This window comes from Helicoverpa zea, chromosome 4 (assembly GCF_022581195.2).
Source record: "Helicoverpa zea isolate HzStark_Cry1AcR chromosome 4, ilHelZeax1.1, whole genome shotgun sequence".
Lineage (NCBI taxonomy): Eukaryota > Metazoa > Arthropoda > Insecta > Lepidoptera > Noctuidae > Helicoverpa > Helicoverpa zea.
Genome location: NC_061455.1, coordinates 8,539,273 through 8,559,620, shown reverse-complemented (window position 1 = coordinate 8,559,620; position 20,348 = coordinate 8,539,273). Strand labels below are relative to the sequence as shown.

Genomic DNA, 20,348 nt, shown 5'->3' with positions numbered 1-20,348 from the left:
ATTAAAAAACAATGAGAGATGAAACCTAACCTCGAAATAGTTATTTACATTATAAACTATGCTAGAATCTAGAGAACTATGTAATAACTTACATCAAAGTGATCTTCACAAAAATAAAGTTGTACCCTGGGCAATATTGCTTTTGAATCTCGCCTTGCAAGTTTAAGCCACTCTTGTTTCGTATTTTTTTATTGTGAGGAACGTACACAAATAACTTATCAGGAGTTGTTTTGGATGTGTTCTTACACTGGGGGACCCCACAACACCTATGCCCTTTCGAATTCATATTTAATAACACAAAAAACTTAATTATTGCACGAGCGTTGTTTACTTGCGTCTTGTAATTTCAGTCGTGACGTCACAAGTGACGACATGACACTGACAAGCGTTTTCGCGCCGGATTCAAAGTGGACAAAGAAAAATGCAATTATTTGATAAAAAAACTTCGCATTTTCTTAAAATTAATAATTTTTCATATAAAATAGACGTATACCTACATCATACAAAGGAATTTAAAAATTTGTCATCATGCCTATTGCTGCTCCCTTGCAGTTCTTTACATAGTCGGCAATAGTGCAAAAAGGTGTAAAGTATTAAGTTGGGTTTAAAAAAATATTCTTAACGCTAAAGATCAGAATAATTGTGATAAATATCGATTAAAGCGTTTATGATTATTTTGATGTATTTTTTACATTATCAAAGAATATTTTAGTTTTATTTTAATTGGTTTATCATGACTACATTTTGACAGTCGTTTTTATGTACAAGAAACTAATCTTTTATCTGGTTTCGTACAGTGAAATCAGTCCTCAATAACATTACTGTCTTTATCTAAAACGTTAATATTATAATTTCACACATGTAAAGATTCGTTTGCACTACGCTGCCCAAGTCACGTAAGCACTTTCTGCGTTTATTCTCATAAACTTGCACTTTTAAGTATAATAAAATAATGTAGCTATGCCTGTTTTGTGGGTCAATGACATCGAGCGTCTTTTCATAAAAAATAAACAATATGCTCACGCCTTTATCGACTTACTACGGATTATCACCTGCGTAGGCCGAAAAATAATCTTCTTTAAGTTTAAAAAAATACTTTAAAGTAGTGTGATTTAACATGTAGAAAAAAAAAGTACCAAAAATAAAGAGCGATGTTGCAAATTGTACGTATTACAAACTCGTGACCCCTAGTAGTTTTTAGCATCAATGTGGCAACTCATTTAAAAGGTGTTAAACCTAAATAAACAAATAACTCTAATATTGAAATCTATAAGATCCAAATTAAACTTACGAAAGCAATGTAGGTCTAGCATAGGGCGACTGTCGAGGCAGTGGGAAGGCGAGGTGAGCCCGAGTCGAGTGCACTGGTAGTTCCCTTACTGCACACCGACCACGAGCTTGACTTAAAGACCTGTCAGAGACAAAGAGGTTTAACGACTATTCCAATATTTTACCTATCTTTTGTATTCCTTACTGGAGATAGAATTTTGACATTAGCCCCAGCCCCACAAGTAATGTCAAATTAAGCAAAACCATAGGTAGTAGAACAATAGAAACTGTCGTTAATTGACATACTTATATAAAAATAAGCATATGTTCTTCAGATAATACGTTTTTACAAAAAAGAAATACATAAGGCTAGGCAACCACCCAAACTAAACTAACTAAGCAAAATACACAAGGCTATTAAATTATTTCCCATTCTGAAGGCAAATCTGTGGCGAATCTGTACGTGCTCTCCGAGGCACGGTAGTGTTTCCAAAATGTTGATTGAGATAACAATCAATTATCCAGGCAAAGGCCAACCGCACACACAGCTTGGCATAAATTGCCTTTATATTCTTGTCCTTGTACCCTATGTACTCATGTACTCTAAGTATGTACCCAGTATGTACCCATATTACCCTAGCACTTATTAAATAATCATTGTTCAAATTAATAAAGGTCAGTAGGTATTCACCTAAACAGCAACGACTCATTTTACTTGTCTCCCAAGTAGATACCTAACACAACATATTCTTAGATATGAACTATATTAAACTACATAAGCAAATAACAACACATCCAGGACATTCTAACGAGATTCAAGCGCTAATGATACAGTAAATACACGTTATATATCATTTACTAAGCAAATATATTTATTACCTAACTACTAAACCTGACTAGCTTGTTATATGTGCTATACTAATTGATTAATCACAGCACTAAACTATAATGTTTATCTTTTTTCATGCTACAAAACATAAACTTTGTAAGACGGATCCCCGTTCAAAAGCAGACTAAATAAACACAGCTAAGCCAACAATACTAAAGTTCAATGTGATATTCATTTCAGAGCATTCAATAACTTCTATATTTACACTCACTTGCATTGAAGTGTGAATTGCAACAACTTCTTGACGTGTTGCGAATAATATATACTTTCAACAAAGTGCAAACTTCAGGCATCGGCTTCTAAACTTTTACTTCAGTTTCCCTCAAGTGTATTTTCTACTTTAAAATAGGTACTCGTGCATGTACACTTTTATTGATGCCATTTTGTAAGTGGCCTGCCATTGCAGAGTTTGAAGTGAAACGTGCATGCAAAGATGCAATGTCGAAGGAAAAAAGTTATTATGAAGCAAATTAAGTTAACTAGACTAAAAAACATGATGGCCAAATTTTTTTTTAAGTTACATATAAAATTTCAAATTGCGAGCTAGCCATTTTACGTTACCGTAAAGTCGATCGCGCAACCCTTTGTCCCGCAAAAAACGCATAATCCTGCCTCGCGGCCCGCGCCAATCCCTCTTCGGCTGACGTCACCAAATTGTCAGCGTCAGAATAGCCTCGAATGTAAAAAGCATTCAGCTGCACGTCTTTTGTCGACTGCAATATAAACAAACACATTGTACATTATATACATTATTGTAGGCGCAAAATCCTGTATTTTATCGCAACGACAACAAAGATTAATTATTACGAATAAGATGGGAGTGAGTGTCAGAAAGACGATAGGGAGGCATGGAAGCGAAAGGCATATTGAGCCGACCCCAAATAGAATTGGGAACAGGAAGAAGAAGAAAGATAACACTCCTTGCGATTTCTCAACTAGTATGTACGTTAGGTTTTGTATTTTCTGGGGTTTTATCTATATCAACTGCTTTTACATCCTCCGCAAACCATACCATTAGATACATCTGGTCAGCTCCATTCCTAATGTATCCGATCTTGAAGTTGGGTGAATGCAGCACGGCAGCTATGGTGTCGACGCTGGCTACTCGGACCGAAAGTACGGAGGTGATGAACGCTGCGTACGCATTGTACGTGACGACGGCAAAGAATAGGCACACGATGAGCAGCACGCTGGCGGCAGGGTTCGAGGGCGTCCAAGTGCCACCTACAGGAAACATCAATAACTAATATATTTAAAATAAAAAATAAAAATCAATAAGCTTAATAATTTTACTGTTACATAAAAATAAAAATCAGGATATTTTTATCAAGGCTTGCTTCATATTTATTTACTCTCATCACCCGCTATGAGCTCCGTCCTACTATATGTGAGGAAAAAAACAATTTGTGTAAATAAAAATAATAACAATGCTGAAAACCTTCAACCTAATACAATATTTGCAACGTGCCATTCAAATACATTGTCAAAGCTAAACTTGAATCGGTAATCCCCGCGACCACCTTGCTTACATGCTAATATTTTTCACCTCGCTAGAGTATCCATACTTATTCATAAAAAAAAACAAAGTTATTATTAGTTTTAAGTTGTATATATATATATAAGTTTATTTTATTTTATTTTATTTTCAATTAATGTAAATATATTGTGAATAAATAAATTAGTTACTATACTTAACATAATATTGTTACAAGGTTAACGACTTGAAATAAAAACAAATTAATGTTGTATTCAAAAGAATCAAATATTTCGGTTATGTTATAAAATATGCGTGGACGAGTGAACTTGATATTGTGAGTTAATTTGACTTTTCCAACATGTTTGATATTCACAAAATGTACCTATACCTATGTTTCAGGTACCTATGTTTCAGGCCCCAGTCCTCAAAAAGGTTTAATCTACATTCCAGATAAACTTCTGGAAACACTCCGTAGGTTTATATCGTCTCCTAAATTACCTAATTACATTGAAAGTACTTTCGTAATCTAATACAACGGTACCAAGATTAATTAAATTCTGACTTAGTGTTCACGTAAGTCATAAAGAATTAGTTTCAAAACCTTATTTTTTACTTTAAATATTTAAGTAATTAGAAAAGTATTGCTGTAAAACCATTATGTTATCAACATGTTACTATAATAACGTTAGCCACCTTATTTAAATGTATTGGTTTTTAACGTATACATATATTTTTCTTCCTTTGTAATTTTTACACCGTAAAGAATAGTTAACACTAGTGATCCTTGAAGCTTTTAAAAAATCTTGTTTTATCACCAGCAAATATTGTTTTTATTAACTGTTCAGTAAATCAAAACCTAAAGGGAACTTACTGTTGATGACCTACAATGTTAAAAATTGGCAAGGTTTTTCGATACAACTTAAAAACAAAACATGAATCTGAGGGCACGGCAGTGCCCCAGCCAAGACTCGAGCAAAGCGGGCACGGCCGTACCATCTTTTCTCGAAGCGTTTCGCGGCTATTTCAGCCCCCTGTATCTTCCATGTGAACAAAGCTAGAAGTTTAGGTTTTCGATGACCAAGAGTAAGTATTAGAATAAGCTCAGTCTCAAAATTACAAGACATTTGAATAAATAGTTTACGAGTTATGAGCGATCAAAGTTACACCATTTTGTCACTGACTCACTGACCGATCATCAAAAGTCTAAGGTACTTCTAGCAAACTTATTAGAACCTTCAAATTTGGCACCAAGATAGGTTATTAGCTACATATAAAGGGAAAATTATAAAAACCTTAAAACTTAATAAAAAATAGGAAACAAATTTATATTTGCGGTTTTTCAAGAACATTGTGTCTGAATTTTGACTGCATTGATAACTTTGTTATTTATTTATTTAAAAAATGTATTTGTTTTATTGTTACGTAGTGTGGTATATTGTTATCATGTATTAAATATACATACATATGAATAAAAAAGCTAGGTTAAAATGAAATGAATAATGATAAAATATTTCATATTAATGCAGTGCGATAAATACTGCATGCTCGCTCGATAGATGGCGTTGTGCTGGTCTAAATCGCGCTATGGTTTCGTTACATAGCTTAGTATAAGTAGTACTTTAAAAAAAAATCAAATAATTTCATGTGATAGCGCCATCTACCTCTGAAATAAATCGATTCAAAAATTCAACAATTTCGAAATTTTATAGTTTATTTTTTAAAAATGTTGTTTACATGCTACTTTAGGTGTACGTATTTAGTTTGTTATACATATATTTAGTTAGTTGCATGTAAGTTAATTTAATTTGTTTTATCGGGTGTGTCGTTCACAATCACATTAAATGAAATGCCTTAATGTACTGGTTAATATATGTCGATTAAAACAAAGAAAAAATAAAAATACGTCAAAATAAAAAAATGGATTTTTCAAACAAAGTAAATAGAATAAAAATGTGCAAAAATTAGAACACCATATAAAAGTCAGTCATTACAAACAACTGACATACTCCCTTGAAAACTGACAGCTCAAAACATTCGATACTTATAACTTTATCTCTGCTTTACACATGATGTTGTAAATTATAAAAACGAAAAATGACTCCTGTGGCTAAACCACAGAATGGATTGGGCTATTTTTTTACAATTCGCCATAGAATACCATAAAGTATATGCGATAGGATTTAATGTGATTGTGAACGACACACCCTGTATACTTAGAGAAGAAAGAGACCTACAAAAAATAAATCAGATCCCACCAAAAACATTAAATGTAAAAAAAAGCCAATCCTCTAAGCAATTCCTCCACCATAAAAAGTTTTGAGATCGCATAGAAGCCAAGTCCTGTTCAACTTTATTTATAATAATAAATCAATATTTTGTGACTATATCAATAGTTTTGTTCACATTACAATAATATTGTCTTGGCCATGAGCACAAGTTAAAAGTCGCTCCTTGAAATAATGTGTAAATACCATTGAATTGATAAATTCTATATGGACATGATTTTACGATTGGACTGATTATGCACTGATTGGAATTTGAGATCACCATGGACTAAACATGCGCCATAGTACATGTGCAGTTCATTGATGTTGGATGATACTGACTGTCGGTCATTGAGTAACAATTGAATAAACTAAAAGTATTTAATTCTGTGATATTAAACTTCATGTTTGACTTTCACCTCTCCAAGATATGCTGTATTATATTTGTAGTTTATTGTGCTCATGGCCAAGTCAATATTATTGTAAAGTGAACGAAACTATTGATATAGTGACAAAATATTGATTTATTATTACAAATAAAGTTGAACAGGACTTGGCTTCTATGCGATCTCAAAACTTTTTACGGTGGAGAAATTGCGTAGAGGATTGGCTTTTTTTTACATTTAATGTTTTTGGTGGGATTTGTAATTACACGTCACTTTTTATCATTACGTTCGCAATTATTCATTTCTGAAACTCGTTCACCCAAATACGGACAGGACAAGGCTCTAAAATTGCAAATATTTAATTTTTATTTGACTTTTTCCTTAAAGTATCATCAATTCAAATCTGTCATCTCCGGCTTACATCATTATTGTTGATCGAAGATCTCCGGTCAACCTGACTACGTATAAATTAGCAAAAGGGAGTATTCAGAGCAAGAGTTGCCATATTGCACTTTTTAAATTTTATAAATACCAAGAACACTCTTCCTTTTGAGGAACCTAAGAATATAAATTTCAGACGAAATGTACCTTGCTGACACAATATCCCAGTGGACCATATCAATGCTTCGGTGTAACCCATACGCCTATCATTGGCGCATACCGTCGAGGTAGCTCGGCTGATGATGACGATGGCAATAGCTGATATCAACACGACAGCCAATACGCATGCCACGAGCCTCACGCTGAATGGAGCCAGGAATATGTCCCGGACTGTCGATGTTTCTTGCTGGCGAATGTAGATATTGCACCTAGTAAGCCAAAATATTAGACACAAAATAGATGACATTAATGTTACTAACACAAAAAATCACTAAAACCGGTAATTCGAAAGTATTATTTTGTATCGTCCAAAATCTACCTATACAATGTAAAATCCTATGTATATGTATATTTTTAAGCTTCTATTGCTAGAGTAAGTATTTTTTTAGTAAGTATAAATATGAACTGAAGCAATATTAAGATACCAGTGATTGTTTCATTAACGATGTAAAATAATAAAATTCGAATAACAACGTAAAATAATGGACAAAATTATCATTCTTTATCAAACGGCGATCTGGGGTTTTATCTTCATAAATAATGTACATGCAGCCGTATCAGACGTAACTACTTCGGATATTTTAATGTATAAAATTATGTTTCATATCAAACATTTGAGTATCTAAATAAAGCTTGACGTTTATCCACAAAGCTCTGAACTCGCTTTCTTCTATTCTTATTCTTTAATCCTTGACACAATCCATACTAATATTAGAAATAGGAAAACTTTGTTTTTTTGTTTGGTTGTAATGGATAAACTCAAAAACTACTGGATCGATTTTAAATATTCTTTCACCATTAGAAAGCTATATTATCTGCGAATAACATAGGCTACATTTTATCCCGGTGCGGGCAGTAACTCCCACTGGACGCGGGTGAAACCGCGGGAAAACGGCTAATAATTAATATAATTTAAGCGAATAAATGAAATGAAAACTTTTTGATTTTTGAAATGCCTGAAGTGCTTTAATTTTCTGTAAACATATTATTATAAAGCTCAATAAAATACATATTTAAAGTAAGCCCGTTGCTGGTCGCTCGGCAATCTTAGTTTAGTTCAAGTAATCCAATTACGCGCCCACATAATTTTGCTTTTCCTGAAAATCCGAAGCCAAGAAAGTCCAGCTATTGTCAAGTGATCAGCTTACCAGCAGGGAGCTTTAATAAAATTCACATCGCTTTGGAATTGTTCGGTGTATTAGCAGATTTCTCGATGTAAAGAAGAAAATCTCAGAAGGATTTTCTCATTTCTAAGAAAATCGGCTATTCCTTGTTGTGAGTATTTTCTGAGAAGTCTCAACGTTATTGAGTGAAACTTGCTCCGAACTTGGTATTATAGATTACTCGCCCACGTGAAAGTTAGGAGTGTAGTTATTTATACTGTTATAAGTGACACTCACATTGTTTCGGCGATAGGGAAGATAAAGTCCATGTCTTGTAGTCGGGTCGCGTGCACGGTGACGGGTTCAAGCGCCACGTCCACGGTATTGTCCATCAGAGCGCCTAGGAGGCCGGTCCATGTACCCTCGTACGTGCGAAAGCCCAGCTTACTATAATACCGTGTCGATGAACTGGCGACAAACAATACTTTGTCAAGCTGAAAAACTTTATGATCATCAATCAATGCTAACAAACAAACTATCAATCTCTCTTAATAAAAAGAGTCACACGTATGGAAAACAAATAAAATTGAAACTTATTTATTAAATAAAATATTATGAGATTCTCCAACACGTTGGAATACCTCATGAAAAAGTACATTCATCAATATTCTTTAGAAAAGACATTTCTTTCAAACTTACGTAGTATTCAATCTCACTGTCAAGAAATGAAGGATGTCATCCAACATAGGCTCTGAAGATGGACCCTCGTCATCCAGCGATGGATTGCCATCACCCGTGGAGTTACATCTCCCTACCACTAGCTCCTCGCCTAAGAAGGTGCGGGACTCCACTGGGTACGACACCTCCACTCCTGACATCGATTGACTTGGGCTCCAATTACCTGCATTACATAATACATTAAACTTATAGAGAAAGAAGCCTACATACATTTTTATCAATAACAGGATAGATCGATAACATTTCCACTATTTCAGATTAGATTAATAATAAGCCTAGAAGATGTGTGTGTGAGTGATTTTATGTTTTAAATCATTCATAAATAAGTATCTACATAAGTATATTCCGGATTTTCAGATATCCTGCTGATAAATAGGAGATGATTTGTTATTGAAGCTCACCTAGAAAGTAGGCGTAAAGCGTAGAGTTAGCGCGTACTTTAAAATACTGCAAAACGCTAATGACTCTCTCCGAGGGTTCCAGACTGTGCAGTTGATTCCACTTCCTGAACTGCGAATACAGTGAGAAGCGACTTATATTCAACATAGTAAATGTTCTTGAATAATTATAGTTCGTAACTCCGGTCTGATACAGCGGAAGGACATTTCCGTCCCTTTTATAAGTTTTATTCCTTGTCAAATTTCTGAACCTCTCCGAAGTACGATAATAGTTCCTTTCATACTCGGTTTTGATATTCTGATTCCTGTGTACATTTTGATATTTATTATAGTGGCTCCCGTAATCCCGTGGGCGTTGGCTGAAATAATTACTCCTGCCTTTGTAAATGAAATTAACATCACACAATCCGAGTTTGTTGGTTTCAGGAACGTATTTGGTTTGCGTGTATGCAACCACAATGTTTTGGTCGAAGCGAACTGAAGTAACATTAAGTACTTCGTTGATATAATTAAAGTCTTGATTAGTTCGTGCTGCTATCAACCAGTCGTATGAAGAAGTATCCATGTGCAAGTGATGTAACTAAAAGAAATTTGTAGGTCAGTAAGACCTGTATGCGCCACAATACCTCAACCCTTCAAGGTAAGCATTATTCCAGTTTTTAAAGTCTAATTACCTTATTAACAAGTTTCGTGAGGTTGGCAGTAGCATTTCTTCTGAGACGCGGAGATAAAATGATGATGCCAAGATTAGCGCGTAAGCGAACATTGTGCAATGATTCTGATGCTGAAGCCACTCCATTGATGCTCAGACATTTCATCAAGCGAACTATAGCCCACTGACATCCTGAAAGAAATGTCACAGAAATATTCATATTATACCTAGCTACTAACTTCTGCTAGCGGTTTCCCGCGTCCCGGATGCCCTGAGTAGACAAATGGGTTATGTTACACTGAAAGATTTTTTGAAATTGATTCAGTATTTCCTGAGATTAAATCACGTAAACAAACACAATCTCGCTGTGTTAACGATATCCCTATAGTTATATTATTATTATACGATGAAAAATAATCTAAATTCCATGAATAAAAGAAAATAATTAGGCAAATCGATCATATGATGTATTTTTAGCAATAGAGAAGTTTCGAATGTGTGGAATATGTTGTTGTTGGAAGATGAGTTTGTTGCCTCCTTCATTTATCAACCCCAGTACAGAGCAGCTATCTTTGGCAGATGTGTTATATACTTATTATTATATTCTTCAAATAGATACAGTACAAATACGTCGTGCCGCGACAAAGTACCACAGCCTTAGGATTGATTTCCCAAGAGAAAATAACTGAATTGTATAAAACGTCTGCATGAACTTATCACCACTGCAAATTGAATCAAATCAAAAATGAATTTCCCATAAATGTTGGAAATTGTGTTTATATAATATATTGTTATGACATAAATATATAAAAAAATATATTTTTTCCGCCAGCACTAAATATAGTCACTTATTTTTTATTACTTACATAGGTACTTGTTTATATTGCAATTATGTGTATGGAACTACGTTACATACACGGCATAGGTTATGATGGCATAGTGTACATTTTCAGATGTGCTAATTGGTTTAAACAATCTCTGCAAACCATTAGGTATAGTAACAGAGTAGGAATAACAGAGTCGTCTATTTCTAGAACATTTTGGCCAGTAACAACAGTGTCCTTGCAACCTTGACACGGCAATCTGCACCATAGGACTGTATGTTTCACAGCACCATACCAAACATCTAAAATGTAATCATTTAGGTTGTTCTATATGCATATACATACTACAATAGCAGACGTGCCTATTTATGGACAATTCTCAGACTATTGATGAAATTCGTTTTCATAGTAAGATGGCTGGAATGAAAAATTGAAGATCATTCTCTGAACACATGAAGTGTTTTTAATCTTTATTTGTACCTATTATATGCTCGCGAAGATGCCTTACCAGACAGTGAAATAAAAATGGTCTAGGTAAGTAGAAAATCGTGTTAAGTGTTAAATCGACGACGTTTCTGAAACGGACCTAACTAATCCATACTTTCCTTCGTCATTCGATGCAGAATCCATGTAAAATTACTAAAATGTGTGAACTATTGAATTCTAAGAAATTTAATTTTATATATAATCATGTAAATATGAAGTTGAATAAAATATTACAAATTGAATTTACATGTCTTATTTAGAATAACAATTTACAAATTAGTTGCACTAATAAATAGCGATGTCGCATTGTTGATCGATAGCATTGCTCAGTGAAAGTACGTGACAAGGTTTGTGCTGAGCAGATTCTGAACAGAGGCTGAAGACACGTAGGGTAAACACACGTGAGCAACGCGGGCGCAGCACAGCCGCACACATGCTTCGTGCATTACACAGATGTAACTTAGTCCGCGCGACATCCGCACACGTGATTAATTTGTGGTGACAAGAACATTTTCATGTTGTGAATTAATGTGTGAATTTTTAACCGGAAAATAAATTGGTAAGTAAAATTAGTAATTTTGCAATACACAATAAAATATTGTTTTATATTTCAGTGATTAATTTACAATCTGAAATAAATACTAGGCATGTGAACCGAAACATAGCAGAAACCCGTTACTACATTTTTGTTTATTGTTTTGTTAGAATATATTTTTTTTTAAACTAGACAAAACTCAATTTCAAAAACGTAAAACAAATATTGAGTAAGTACCTTTGTTTTATACTTGAGTGCTACACTGATATTTTAATTTGACATAATATTCAACGTGTTTGAAATATGATAACGGGACAATTTGAAATGCAACTTACAAATTGTTATGCCTAAACCTATAAAAACAAATGTGATTGTTTTTGCTCGTTACGCTTTCAAGGTAAATTGCGTTCATTAAGGAAACATGAAATGAGGTACAACGCTGAAACCTATTAGACTCATTAAGTTATGCATGCAATTATATTTTGAGTACCGTACATAATGCGATCCGTATTTAGGTACTATAAACTAATAACTATAAATCTATACCAAAAATAAAAGACACATTTTAAATTAGGTATTTCAAATCTTAACAAAATAAAACGAACCTTAAATAAAAAGTTTTACATCACGGCAATCTTTGCAAATTCTTTAACCGATTTAATTCTTCAACAAATTGAATCGTGATTCATAAAAATTCCAAATCGGTATCCTTTATCGTGGAACCAACAAAAATGTGCTTTCAGAGATAAGTGAAACCGCTGACAAAAGCTAGGTAATTATCGAAGGGTAAGCCTAGTGTTCTTTAATACAAGATTAACCTAAATCAGACACCAGTCTCTGTGGTTAATGCAATTTGTAACTACCTAATTCATGTGATGAGAAATAAGTAATAATTGATAGATTGAGTGATCTATAGATACTAATATTATAAAGAGATAAAATTTGTAAGTTTGTATGTAGGGGATAATCTTTGGAACCGCTGGTCGGATTTCCAAATATCTACAATGTTCATGAGTGCCTTAGGCTATATTTTATCCCGAAACGGGCAGTAGTTAGCACGGGACGCGCGTGAAACCGCGGGAAAACGGCTAGTTGAAAATAAATTAACCGCACTGCAAAATAAAAATTGTCGTTTTTATCAGTAGGTGAGTAAGAAATGCATCGATCTCAAAGATTGTTCGTGCCGTATCTGTTCGAGTTAGCATTAATTACACATTCCAGCAGTCTTTGTCATGAATCATTTTATCAATAAAATTCACCGATGTGATTTTTTTGGATAATCAGAAATTATTTCCCGGCACGAAACGTATAAGGAAATAAGTGTTATTGTAAGTAGGTCAAAATAATGTTCATCTCTCTTTTCCAATATATTCTTTATTATAATTAGAAGTAGGTGTTTTTTGCGGTTTCACGAAAGGAACTAATTCCTTCACAATTCTAATAATTAACTAAATTATTCCTTACATTAGCTATTTGCCAGTAAAAGTTCCATCAAAATCGGTCCAGTCATTTCAGAGGGCATTCGGAACAAACAAAAACAAAGTTTGGTATACAAGTAGGTATGTACATTCATGTGCACTTAGTAAAACACAGTTACTGAAATATTATCTACAAACAAATTAAGAAACACTTACTATACATAATGAAATAATGAGTCACTTTATCATTCTTTATTTAATTAATTCTTTCTTTTGTTTGTTTGGACGAGCTTATCTCTGAAACTACTGGAACAACTTGAAAAAGTATGTATGGTTTTTTTAAGACTTATGAGATAGTCAAATACTTTTATCATCTCATAAACTGTTGTCGAAGCGGGGAGGAAATTATATTTTTTTGACCAAACACTTTGCTGCGTTTGAAAGAAATACATTATAGGTACCTACCTCTGTACATTACAGGCTTTCACGGTACAGCTGTCACGTAACTATACATTTTACGGTCAAGGTCTTAATTTGAGGATCTTTTAATTAAAAAATACCAAAAGATACTTATCTCTTGATACACATGTGCACTTACCAATTATTTATTTATACCAAAACACCTATAGCCCATGAATTTTAACTTCCTGTGAACTTGACTTTCAAAAAAACTTGATTATTATTTAATATTCGCGTAAGGTGAACCGGGGCTTTATAAGTTTGTATGAAGTAAAACTTGATCGGTATGAACTTAACGATTCCGAGTGACTGAGCTCACCCTACTGACCTAAATTTTTTACTTACAAATTGCAACGTTTAATGTCATTTTTAACAATAAGTATCTTATCGGATGGTTTTATGACGACTTGAATTAAAAAGTAAACAAATATTTTTTTGCATGCGTAAAACAATCAACTCGACTCATAGCTAACAGCGCCTTTACCTAATTATCACGTGCCTCAACAACAACTATTTTCATTTTACCTTTTTTTTTACTTTGGCAAAAATCATCAAATGACCCTATCCCGCTGTGGGTTAGCAGCGGTGAGGAAGTGTCAGACTTTTACTGACTAAAAATCCATCGTGTTCCGTCGTAAGCCTTTTATGTACCGTGGCCGCGGTAACTCTTTCGAACAATCCCACAGCCCCGGCAGGATTTTAATTTTACCTTGATTACATTAAATCTCATCAAATAATGCTGAAGCAGTGATTTGATATACATAAGTAAATATATACCTGGCTCAATATCCGGGCTGTATATAACAGCCTGATGCCACCCGCGCCAAACGGCGTACTCCAACACAAATGGCAACGGCGCGAGCGCAGCTTCAGGGCAATAAGCGTTTACTGATAATGCAGGACCTAATATTGTAACGGACACTACGGCGAAAAACTTCATCTTCAGAATATTACCTGAAAATCATATTCTTAACTAGCACTTGAGAATAAATAAATAATTTATCGAGGGAATTCTTGCTGTAGGTATACCATAATTTTCTAAAAAATATTACGCGTTCAGATCAATAAAATTGTGCCATTTCAACATTTTCGTATTATTTTTATTTTTTTCATATCAAAATGTAAATAATATAACTTACGATAATCAGTTATAGGTCTTCTGAACTTACATTCAATCATTATGATTAATTATTTTACATACCCTTGGAGATAATAACAAACACTGTGCCTACTTGATTAACCTAAACAATAATTTATATTATCTACATAATGATTATTTAAAAACTTTAGTTTGAACTTACAAAATGTTTCAGTCACCTCACCTTTGTAATAGGGAACGACACGAAATGGAATACACCAAATCTATCTACATTAGAATTATCAAACTCATAATAACTATAAATCAATCATTTCAGCCGTAGTGCGACTGTGATTAATGTTCTACATTGTTTTGTTATTCAAACAAATAACTTCATGTTTAATGTATGCGTCGATTCAGTACCGGCAAACATATTCTGATGTATTAATTGATTGAACTACATATAATAATAGAATTTGTATCAATATCGTGATTGGCGTGTTTAAAGTATTATTCCTTTAAGTTAATTTTACCCGATCAGAGCATACCTACAGCCTAGCCTTTGACGTTAAGTAGAGTTACAAGAAGTTAGACATGAAACAAACAGACATGATTTTTTATTTTTTTAATATTAAAGTAATTCCTTCAATCGGTCAGGGTTAATTCTCGATTTAATTTCCGGACATTTCAATAACGCCAATCGAAGTTATCATTGTCATTAAAACAACTTACTTAAAATGAATCTACTTCGAAATTTTGTTCAGGTTTGTTACCTGAAATTAAATGGGTACCTATGTGTTACAAAATAGTTAAACATATGTTTATAGACTGGCGAAGGCCAAGTTCACCGACAACATATACATCAATTTTCTTAAAACAACTGTTTACCAAGAATTTTCACGTTATTTTATTCAAGATATTGTTTAGTTTTTTTAAGAAAATGGACGTTTATGTGGTCAATGAAAATGGACCTTGGGAGGGCAAAGTCTGCAAATCCGCCAATCCGTGGGTTCACGATTGGACACTTGCACCGGGCGCACAGATGTCTAGTCTAGACATCATCGATTGTACGAGTTTAAACGAGCTTCGTCACACTTAACGTGTTCTGTTTTCAGGTAACAACAATGGCTCCAATAACTTTCACGGAAACTGAATTGATAGAACAACCGTTACATATAAATGACTACATTCAATACAAGCTTCACCACCCAGCGAAGGACACTGGCGAGACCAGAGACAATGGCACACTGTACCAGATCAGTCCTTATGACCAGATGTTAAATCCTAAAGAACCCAAATTCCTTGCGCCACTACGATGCTTGGAGAAAAGAATGGGTTTCGTTACTCCCATTAGATGGGTCAACACAATTGCTATAACAGCATTCCACATTATTGGCGTTTTATGGTTTTTAAGATTTGTATATTTTATAGAAAAACCATTCAAATGGCAAACTTTAATATTCGGTGAGTATGCACAACTTGTCTACATGTTACTTAATGGCTATAAACAACTTATTTATATTATTATTTACTTTGCCACCTTAACGTGAGGTTGGGTGGTAACATGAGATCTATAATTAATCAAATGGGAAATTGGTGACGATAGTAGTGAACCTTTTGTTATTTAGGTAACTCCCTACTGACAAAACCGAATCGAGTCCAGTAAGGGATACTGTTTTGTTATCAGTAATTACGTACGTTATTATGACACCCTATCTATTCATACTATGTATAAACTAGGAAGTGGGTACCTAACATAATAGGTATAACAATGGATTAATACAATTTCATTGTTGCCATTTGCTCCGGCTTGGAAAAATAAGCCTAATCCCGTGAAGTTACTTAATTTGTGGAGATTATTTTGTATGTCTCTACCAGACCTCGGGACTATGGAGCCCCGGATTTTTGGGAGGCGAACGTGGGGCCGAAGCCAACACGCTGAAGCCCTTTTGAGACAACTTTAATGAGAAGGTGACATAAAACCGACGATTATCCCTGTATACACTATAGAAATGTACCCAAGGACAATCCCCGGTTCTATGCTATACTATTGCTAACTGTGGATGAAAACTACTTGGGCTATTGTGATGGGATGCTAATGGACTAGGAATGGGGAAACTACGGGAACTATGGCACAATGTATTAATAAATACATGTAAAAATGGCAGGTGGAGACTCGCCACCTCACTTACTGGGCCCCCGGGAATCAGTCGCTAAATCGCAACAAGGGGGCAACAGGTACATGAGGGGCTGAGGATACCTCGGCGGACTTTAAACGCAGATCACGCGCTCCCTGTGGGTCCAGCATCACCGGCCCACTCGCCACCTACCACAAGGCACCTACCCTCCGAGCGGGCTGCTAACCCTACTCTAGCGACTCCACTCTGACCGGCCGATGAAGGCAAGCCAAGAGGCGGGAGACCTATCCCCCGTCATGCTTCACTCCGGCAGGCCGGAGATGGGGGACAGTATACTCTCCCTGGAGCACTCGGATATATAGCCCCGCGGGGTCGCTACTCCCCGTCATCCGCCTCAGATGCCCTGCGGGGTGTGGAGATTATTATTATTATGATTTCGAATTGACATAGTCGGGTGTAAAATACAGTGGCCTTTACCTTTCAGGCTACCTCGTTGGCCAGGTGGCTGGTTTTGGAGTAACGGGAGGAGCACACCGGTACTGGTGTCATCGCTCATACAAAGCTAAACTACCTCTCCAATGGATTCTCATCATATGCTACTCAGCGGCTGGTCAGGTAGTATATTCTCTATCCTATAAAGATCACAATACACATAATATACAACATGTAACTTAATTAACGCACATCCTGAAATTAGTTTGTTCAGAATCGTTTACTGAATCGATTTATATCATTTTTAATATAGGTAATTTTTTATCCCAAAAATAATTAAAACTACGGAAATTATTGTCATATTAACCTGTACAGTCAAAACAAATTCAAATAGACCGTAACTCAAAGTAATAAGACTTCGTGTATTGTCGGCTTTTTCTGTAGTTTCGTTATGTTGTGTCGAACGGCGCGCGGCGCGATATTTGCGTGCGTAGTAGTATGACCAAAAAGTTCTCCAAGAATTGGTATAACTAATTTAGTAAATAACAATGCATATACATGTTAAATTAAAAATTCAGTGTATGTATTATGATTATAACATAATATTCTAATTGGGGTGTTTGAGGGTGTGCGTTAATTACGTTACATGTTGTATATCTATATAAATCTATGTGCGTACTTAATATTAAATTCTCCTATGATTGATAAGGCACGATAATTAATTACTTACTTTATTCATATCCAGAACACTATATACGAGTGGGTTCGGGACCACCGCGTGCATCACAAGTTTTCGGAAACCACAGCAGACCCACATGACGCAAACCGAGGCTTCTTGTTCTCGCACGTCGGCTGGCTGATGATGAAGAAACACCCAAATGTGCTAAGACAAGGCGCCAAGCTTGACTTGAGCGACATCACCAATGATCCACTTATTCAGTTCCATACCAAGTAAGTAGTTCTATATAATTTATAATAAAATATTTCATTAATTTCAGCGAAATGTACCTACCTAGATACTGAATTTAGGTACTTAAGGGAAAGACGCTTTTGTTTACGAGACATCCTGCGTGGTAAGGTTTCCAAGTAGATAAGTCTCGGAAAGACAATTTTATCGTAAATCCAACTACTTACAAGTCTTTAGTATACTACAGAATTTTTCAAAAAGCTTAAGAGTTAGAAAGGTAAATGGGCAATGCTTACCTGTACCTACCTGAAACTTGCTTTTCGTAGCCTCAACCACAAATTCTATATACATGGCTTCTTTAACATTTCAATTTTGATATATTTCAGATATTTCCTGTTATTCAAGATAGTCTTCTGCTTTGTCATACCCTCCGTGATCCCTGCCCTATGCTGGGACGAATGTTGGGAAATTTCCGTCATGTCGCAGTCAGTGTTGCGGTACTTATTAAGCCTCAACTTCACCTGGTCGGTCAACAGCTTCGCGCATTTGTGGGGCAACAAGCCTTATGACAAGTATGTCTCCAATTCTTCCTTTTGAACTCCGTTGCTAACTAACTCGACGGTACTTTTTAGCTAGGGCACTTTTTATAACACACACAAATAACGGACTTTTCATTACGTCTTTTCTAGGAACATAATGCCAGTAGAAAATTGGGGTGTCTCAATAGTGGCTATGGGCGAAGGCTGGCACAACTACCACCACACTTTCCCTTGGGACTACAAGGCTGCTGAACTTGGAATACCAATGAATTTGACTACAACACTGTTGAATTACTTCGCGAGTATCGGATGGGCGTATGACTTGAAGGAAGCATCACCATCCTTGGTCAGGTCGGTGGCAAAGGCCAGGGGTGAACCACGAGATGACTAAATTTTATCAAAATACCAGGGGCAGTAATATAATAGATCAATACTAGTGGCATCAGACTTCTATACTAAAACCATAGGTTGTAATTCCTCAGGTAATTACAGTATTAGGAACTTACCTACTTAAAATTATTAGTCAGAATCAAACAATTTTGTAAGTTACTATGGAGTTTCTACTGTATACTAATAAGTACTGAGCATGTACTTAGGCACTTTAATTGTATAAGGGCAAACGTGATCTTAGGTTATAATGTAATTTTAAGTTTATTGTTACATACCTACTTAGTTTATAAGTGTAACTGTGTAAGTACCTACCTAATATCTGTACTAATATTATAAAGCTGAAGAGTTTGTTTGTTTGTTTGAACGCGCTAATCTCAGGAACTACTGGTCCGATTTGAAAAATTCTTTCAATGTTAGATAGCCCATTTATCGAGGAAGGCTATAGGCTACTTTTTACCCGGGTTCGTGCAGAGGTTTCCACGGGATGCGGGTGAAACCGCTGGCAGAAGCTAGTTAAAAAATATTTGCTCATTTTAGACTTAAAAAAACCGGCCAAGTGCGAGTCGGACTCGTGCACGAAGGGTTCCGTAAATTACAGTTAAATCAACCTATCTCAAAAACTATAAGAGATACTTTGATCAAACCAAAAATCGTTGAAAGAGTTAATTAGCATGCATCACCTCTATTTTTTTTAGAATTTTATACCCCGTAGTTATAAAAATAGAGGGGGGGGGACATACTTTTTACGACTTTGAGAGCTGATATCTCAAAAACCGTTCACTTTAAGAAAAATGTTTTTTAGAAAACTTTATATCATTTTAAAAGACCTTTCCATTGATACCCCACACGGGTATGTACATCGAAAAAAAAAATTTCATCCCTCAGTTACATGTATGGGGGGCCCCACCCCCAATTCTTTTTTTTACTATTTAGTGTCATATTTTTGTAGCGGTTCATACAACACATATTCCCATCAAATTTCATCACTGTAGTACTTATAGTTTCCGAGTAAATCGGCTGTGACAGACGGACAGACGGACAGACGGACAGACGGACATGACGAAACTATAAGGGTTCCGTTTTTGCCATTTTGGCTACGGAACCCTAAAAAGATTAGTATTTAGTGTTTTCAGCATGTAAGTATTAATTAGAATTTATTTTTATTAATTCAAAATCGCAAAAAGATAGGTTTGTTTTATTAAATCTATACTTATACCTACTGTTACTTCAATATGTACCTATTTATTAAGTAAGAGACATATTGATTTAAGAGATTGTTGTAAATTAAAATAAAAACTCAGAAACTTTTACTTGATTTTTTGTACATATCAGCCTAATTTGAAATTTCATAAATAAATAAATTGAA

The 20,348-nt window shown here is 35.0% G+C and overlaps 2 protein-coding genes across 2 annotated transcripts; one reads left to right on the top strand and one right to left on the bottom strand.

Annotated features, from left to right (window-relative positions):
* Positions 1–2,715: 2,715 nt before the first annotated feature.
* On the bottom strand, positions 2,716–14,677 carry LOC124629683 (probable glutamate receptor). Its single transcript, XM_047163196.1, has 7 exons — positions 14,668–14,677; positions 14,276–14,452; positions 8,688–8,889; positions 8,286–8,456; positions 6,874–7,094; positions 3,171–3,382; positions 2,716–2,871 (listed from the first exon to the last, which is right to left on the bottom strand). Exons 1-7 carry the CDS (start codon positions 14,675–14,677, stop codon positions 2,716–2,718), a joined length of 1,149 nt encoding a protein of 382 aa, XP_047019152.1.
* LOC124630050 (acyl-CoA Delta(11) desaturase) lies at positions 9,563–19,320 on the top strand. The gene is made up of 6 exons (XM_047163762.1): positions 9,563–9,764; positions 15,692–16,040; positions 17,199–17,329; positions 17,892–18,097; positions 18,440–18,625; positions 18,743–19,320. Exons 2-6 carry the CDS (start codon positions 15,701–15,703, stop codon positions 18,981–18,983), a joined length of 1,104 nt encoding a protein of 367 aa, XP_047019718.1. The 5' UTR covers positions 9,563–9,764; positions 15,692–15,700; the 3' UTR covers positions 18,984–19,320.
* Positions 19,321–20,348: the final 1,028 nt, after the last annotated feature.

What these genes read in the sequence shown, in the direction of transcription:
- LOC124629683 (XM_047163196.1), bottom strand. An exon ending in ACAGTGAGATTGAATACTAC is followed by an intron (nt 8,457 to 8,687) that starts GTAAGTTTGAAA and finishes GTTTGTCGCCAG; the next exon opens with TTCATCGACACGGTATTATA. An exon ending in CTGACCAGATGTATCTAATG is followed by an intron (nt 2,872 to 3,170) that starts GTATGGTTTGCG and finishes TTTATATTGCAG; the next exon opens with TCGACAAAAGACGTGCAGCT.
- LOC124630050 (XM_047163762.1), top strand. Translation starts at nt 15,701, where the DNA reads ATGGCTCCAATAACTTTCACGGAAACTGAATTGATAGAACAACCGTTA. An exon ending in ATGGCAAACTTTAATATTCG is followed by an intron (nt 16,041 to 17,198) that starts GTGAGTATGCAC and finishes TTTACCTTTCAG; the next exon opens with GCTACCTCGTTGGCCAGGTG. An exon ending in GCTACTCAGCGGCTGGTCAG is followed by an intron (nt 17,330 to 17,891) that starts GTAGTATATTCT and finishes ATTCATATCCAG; the next exon opens with AACACTATATACGAGTGGGT.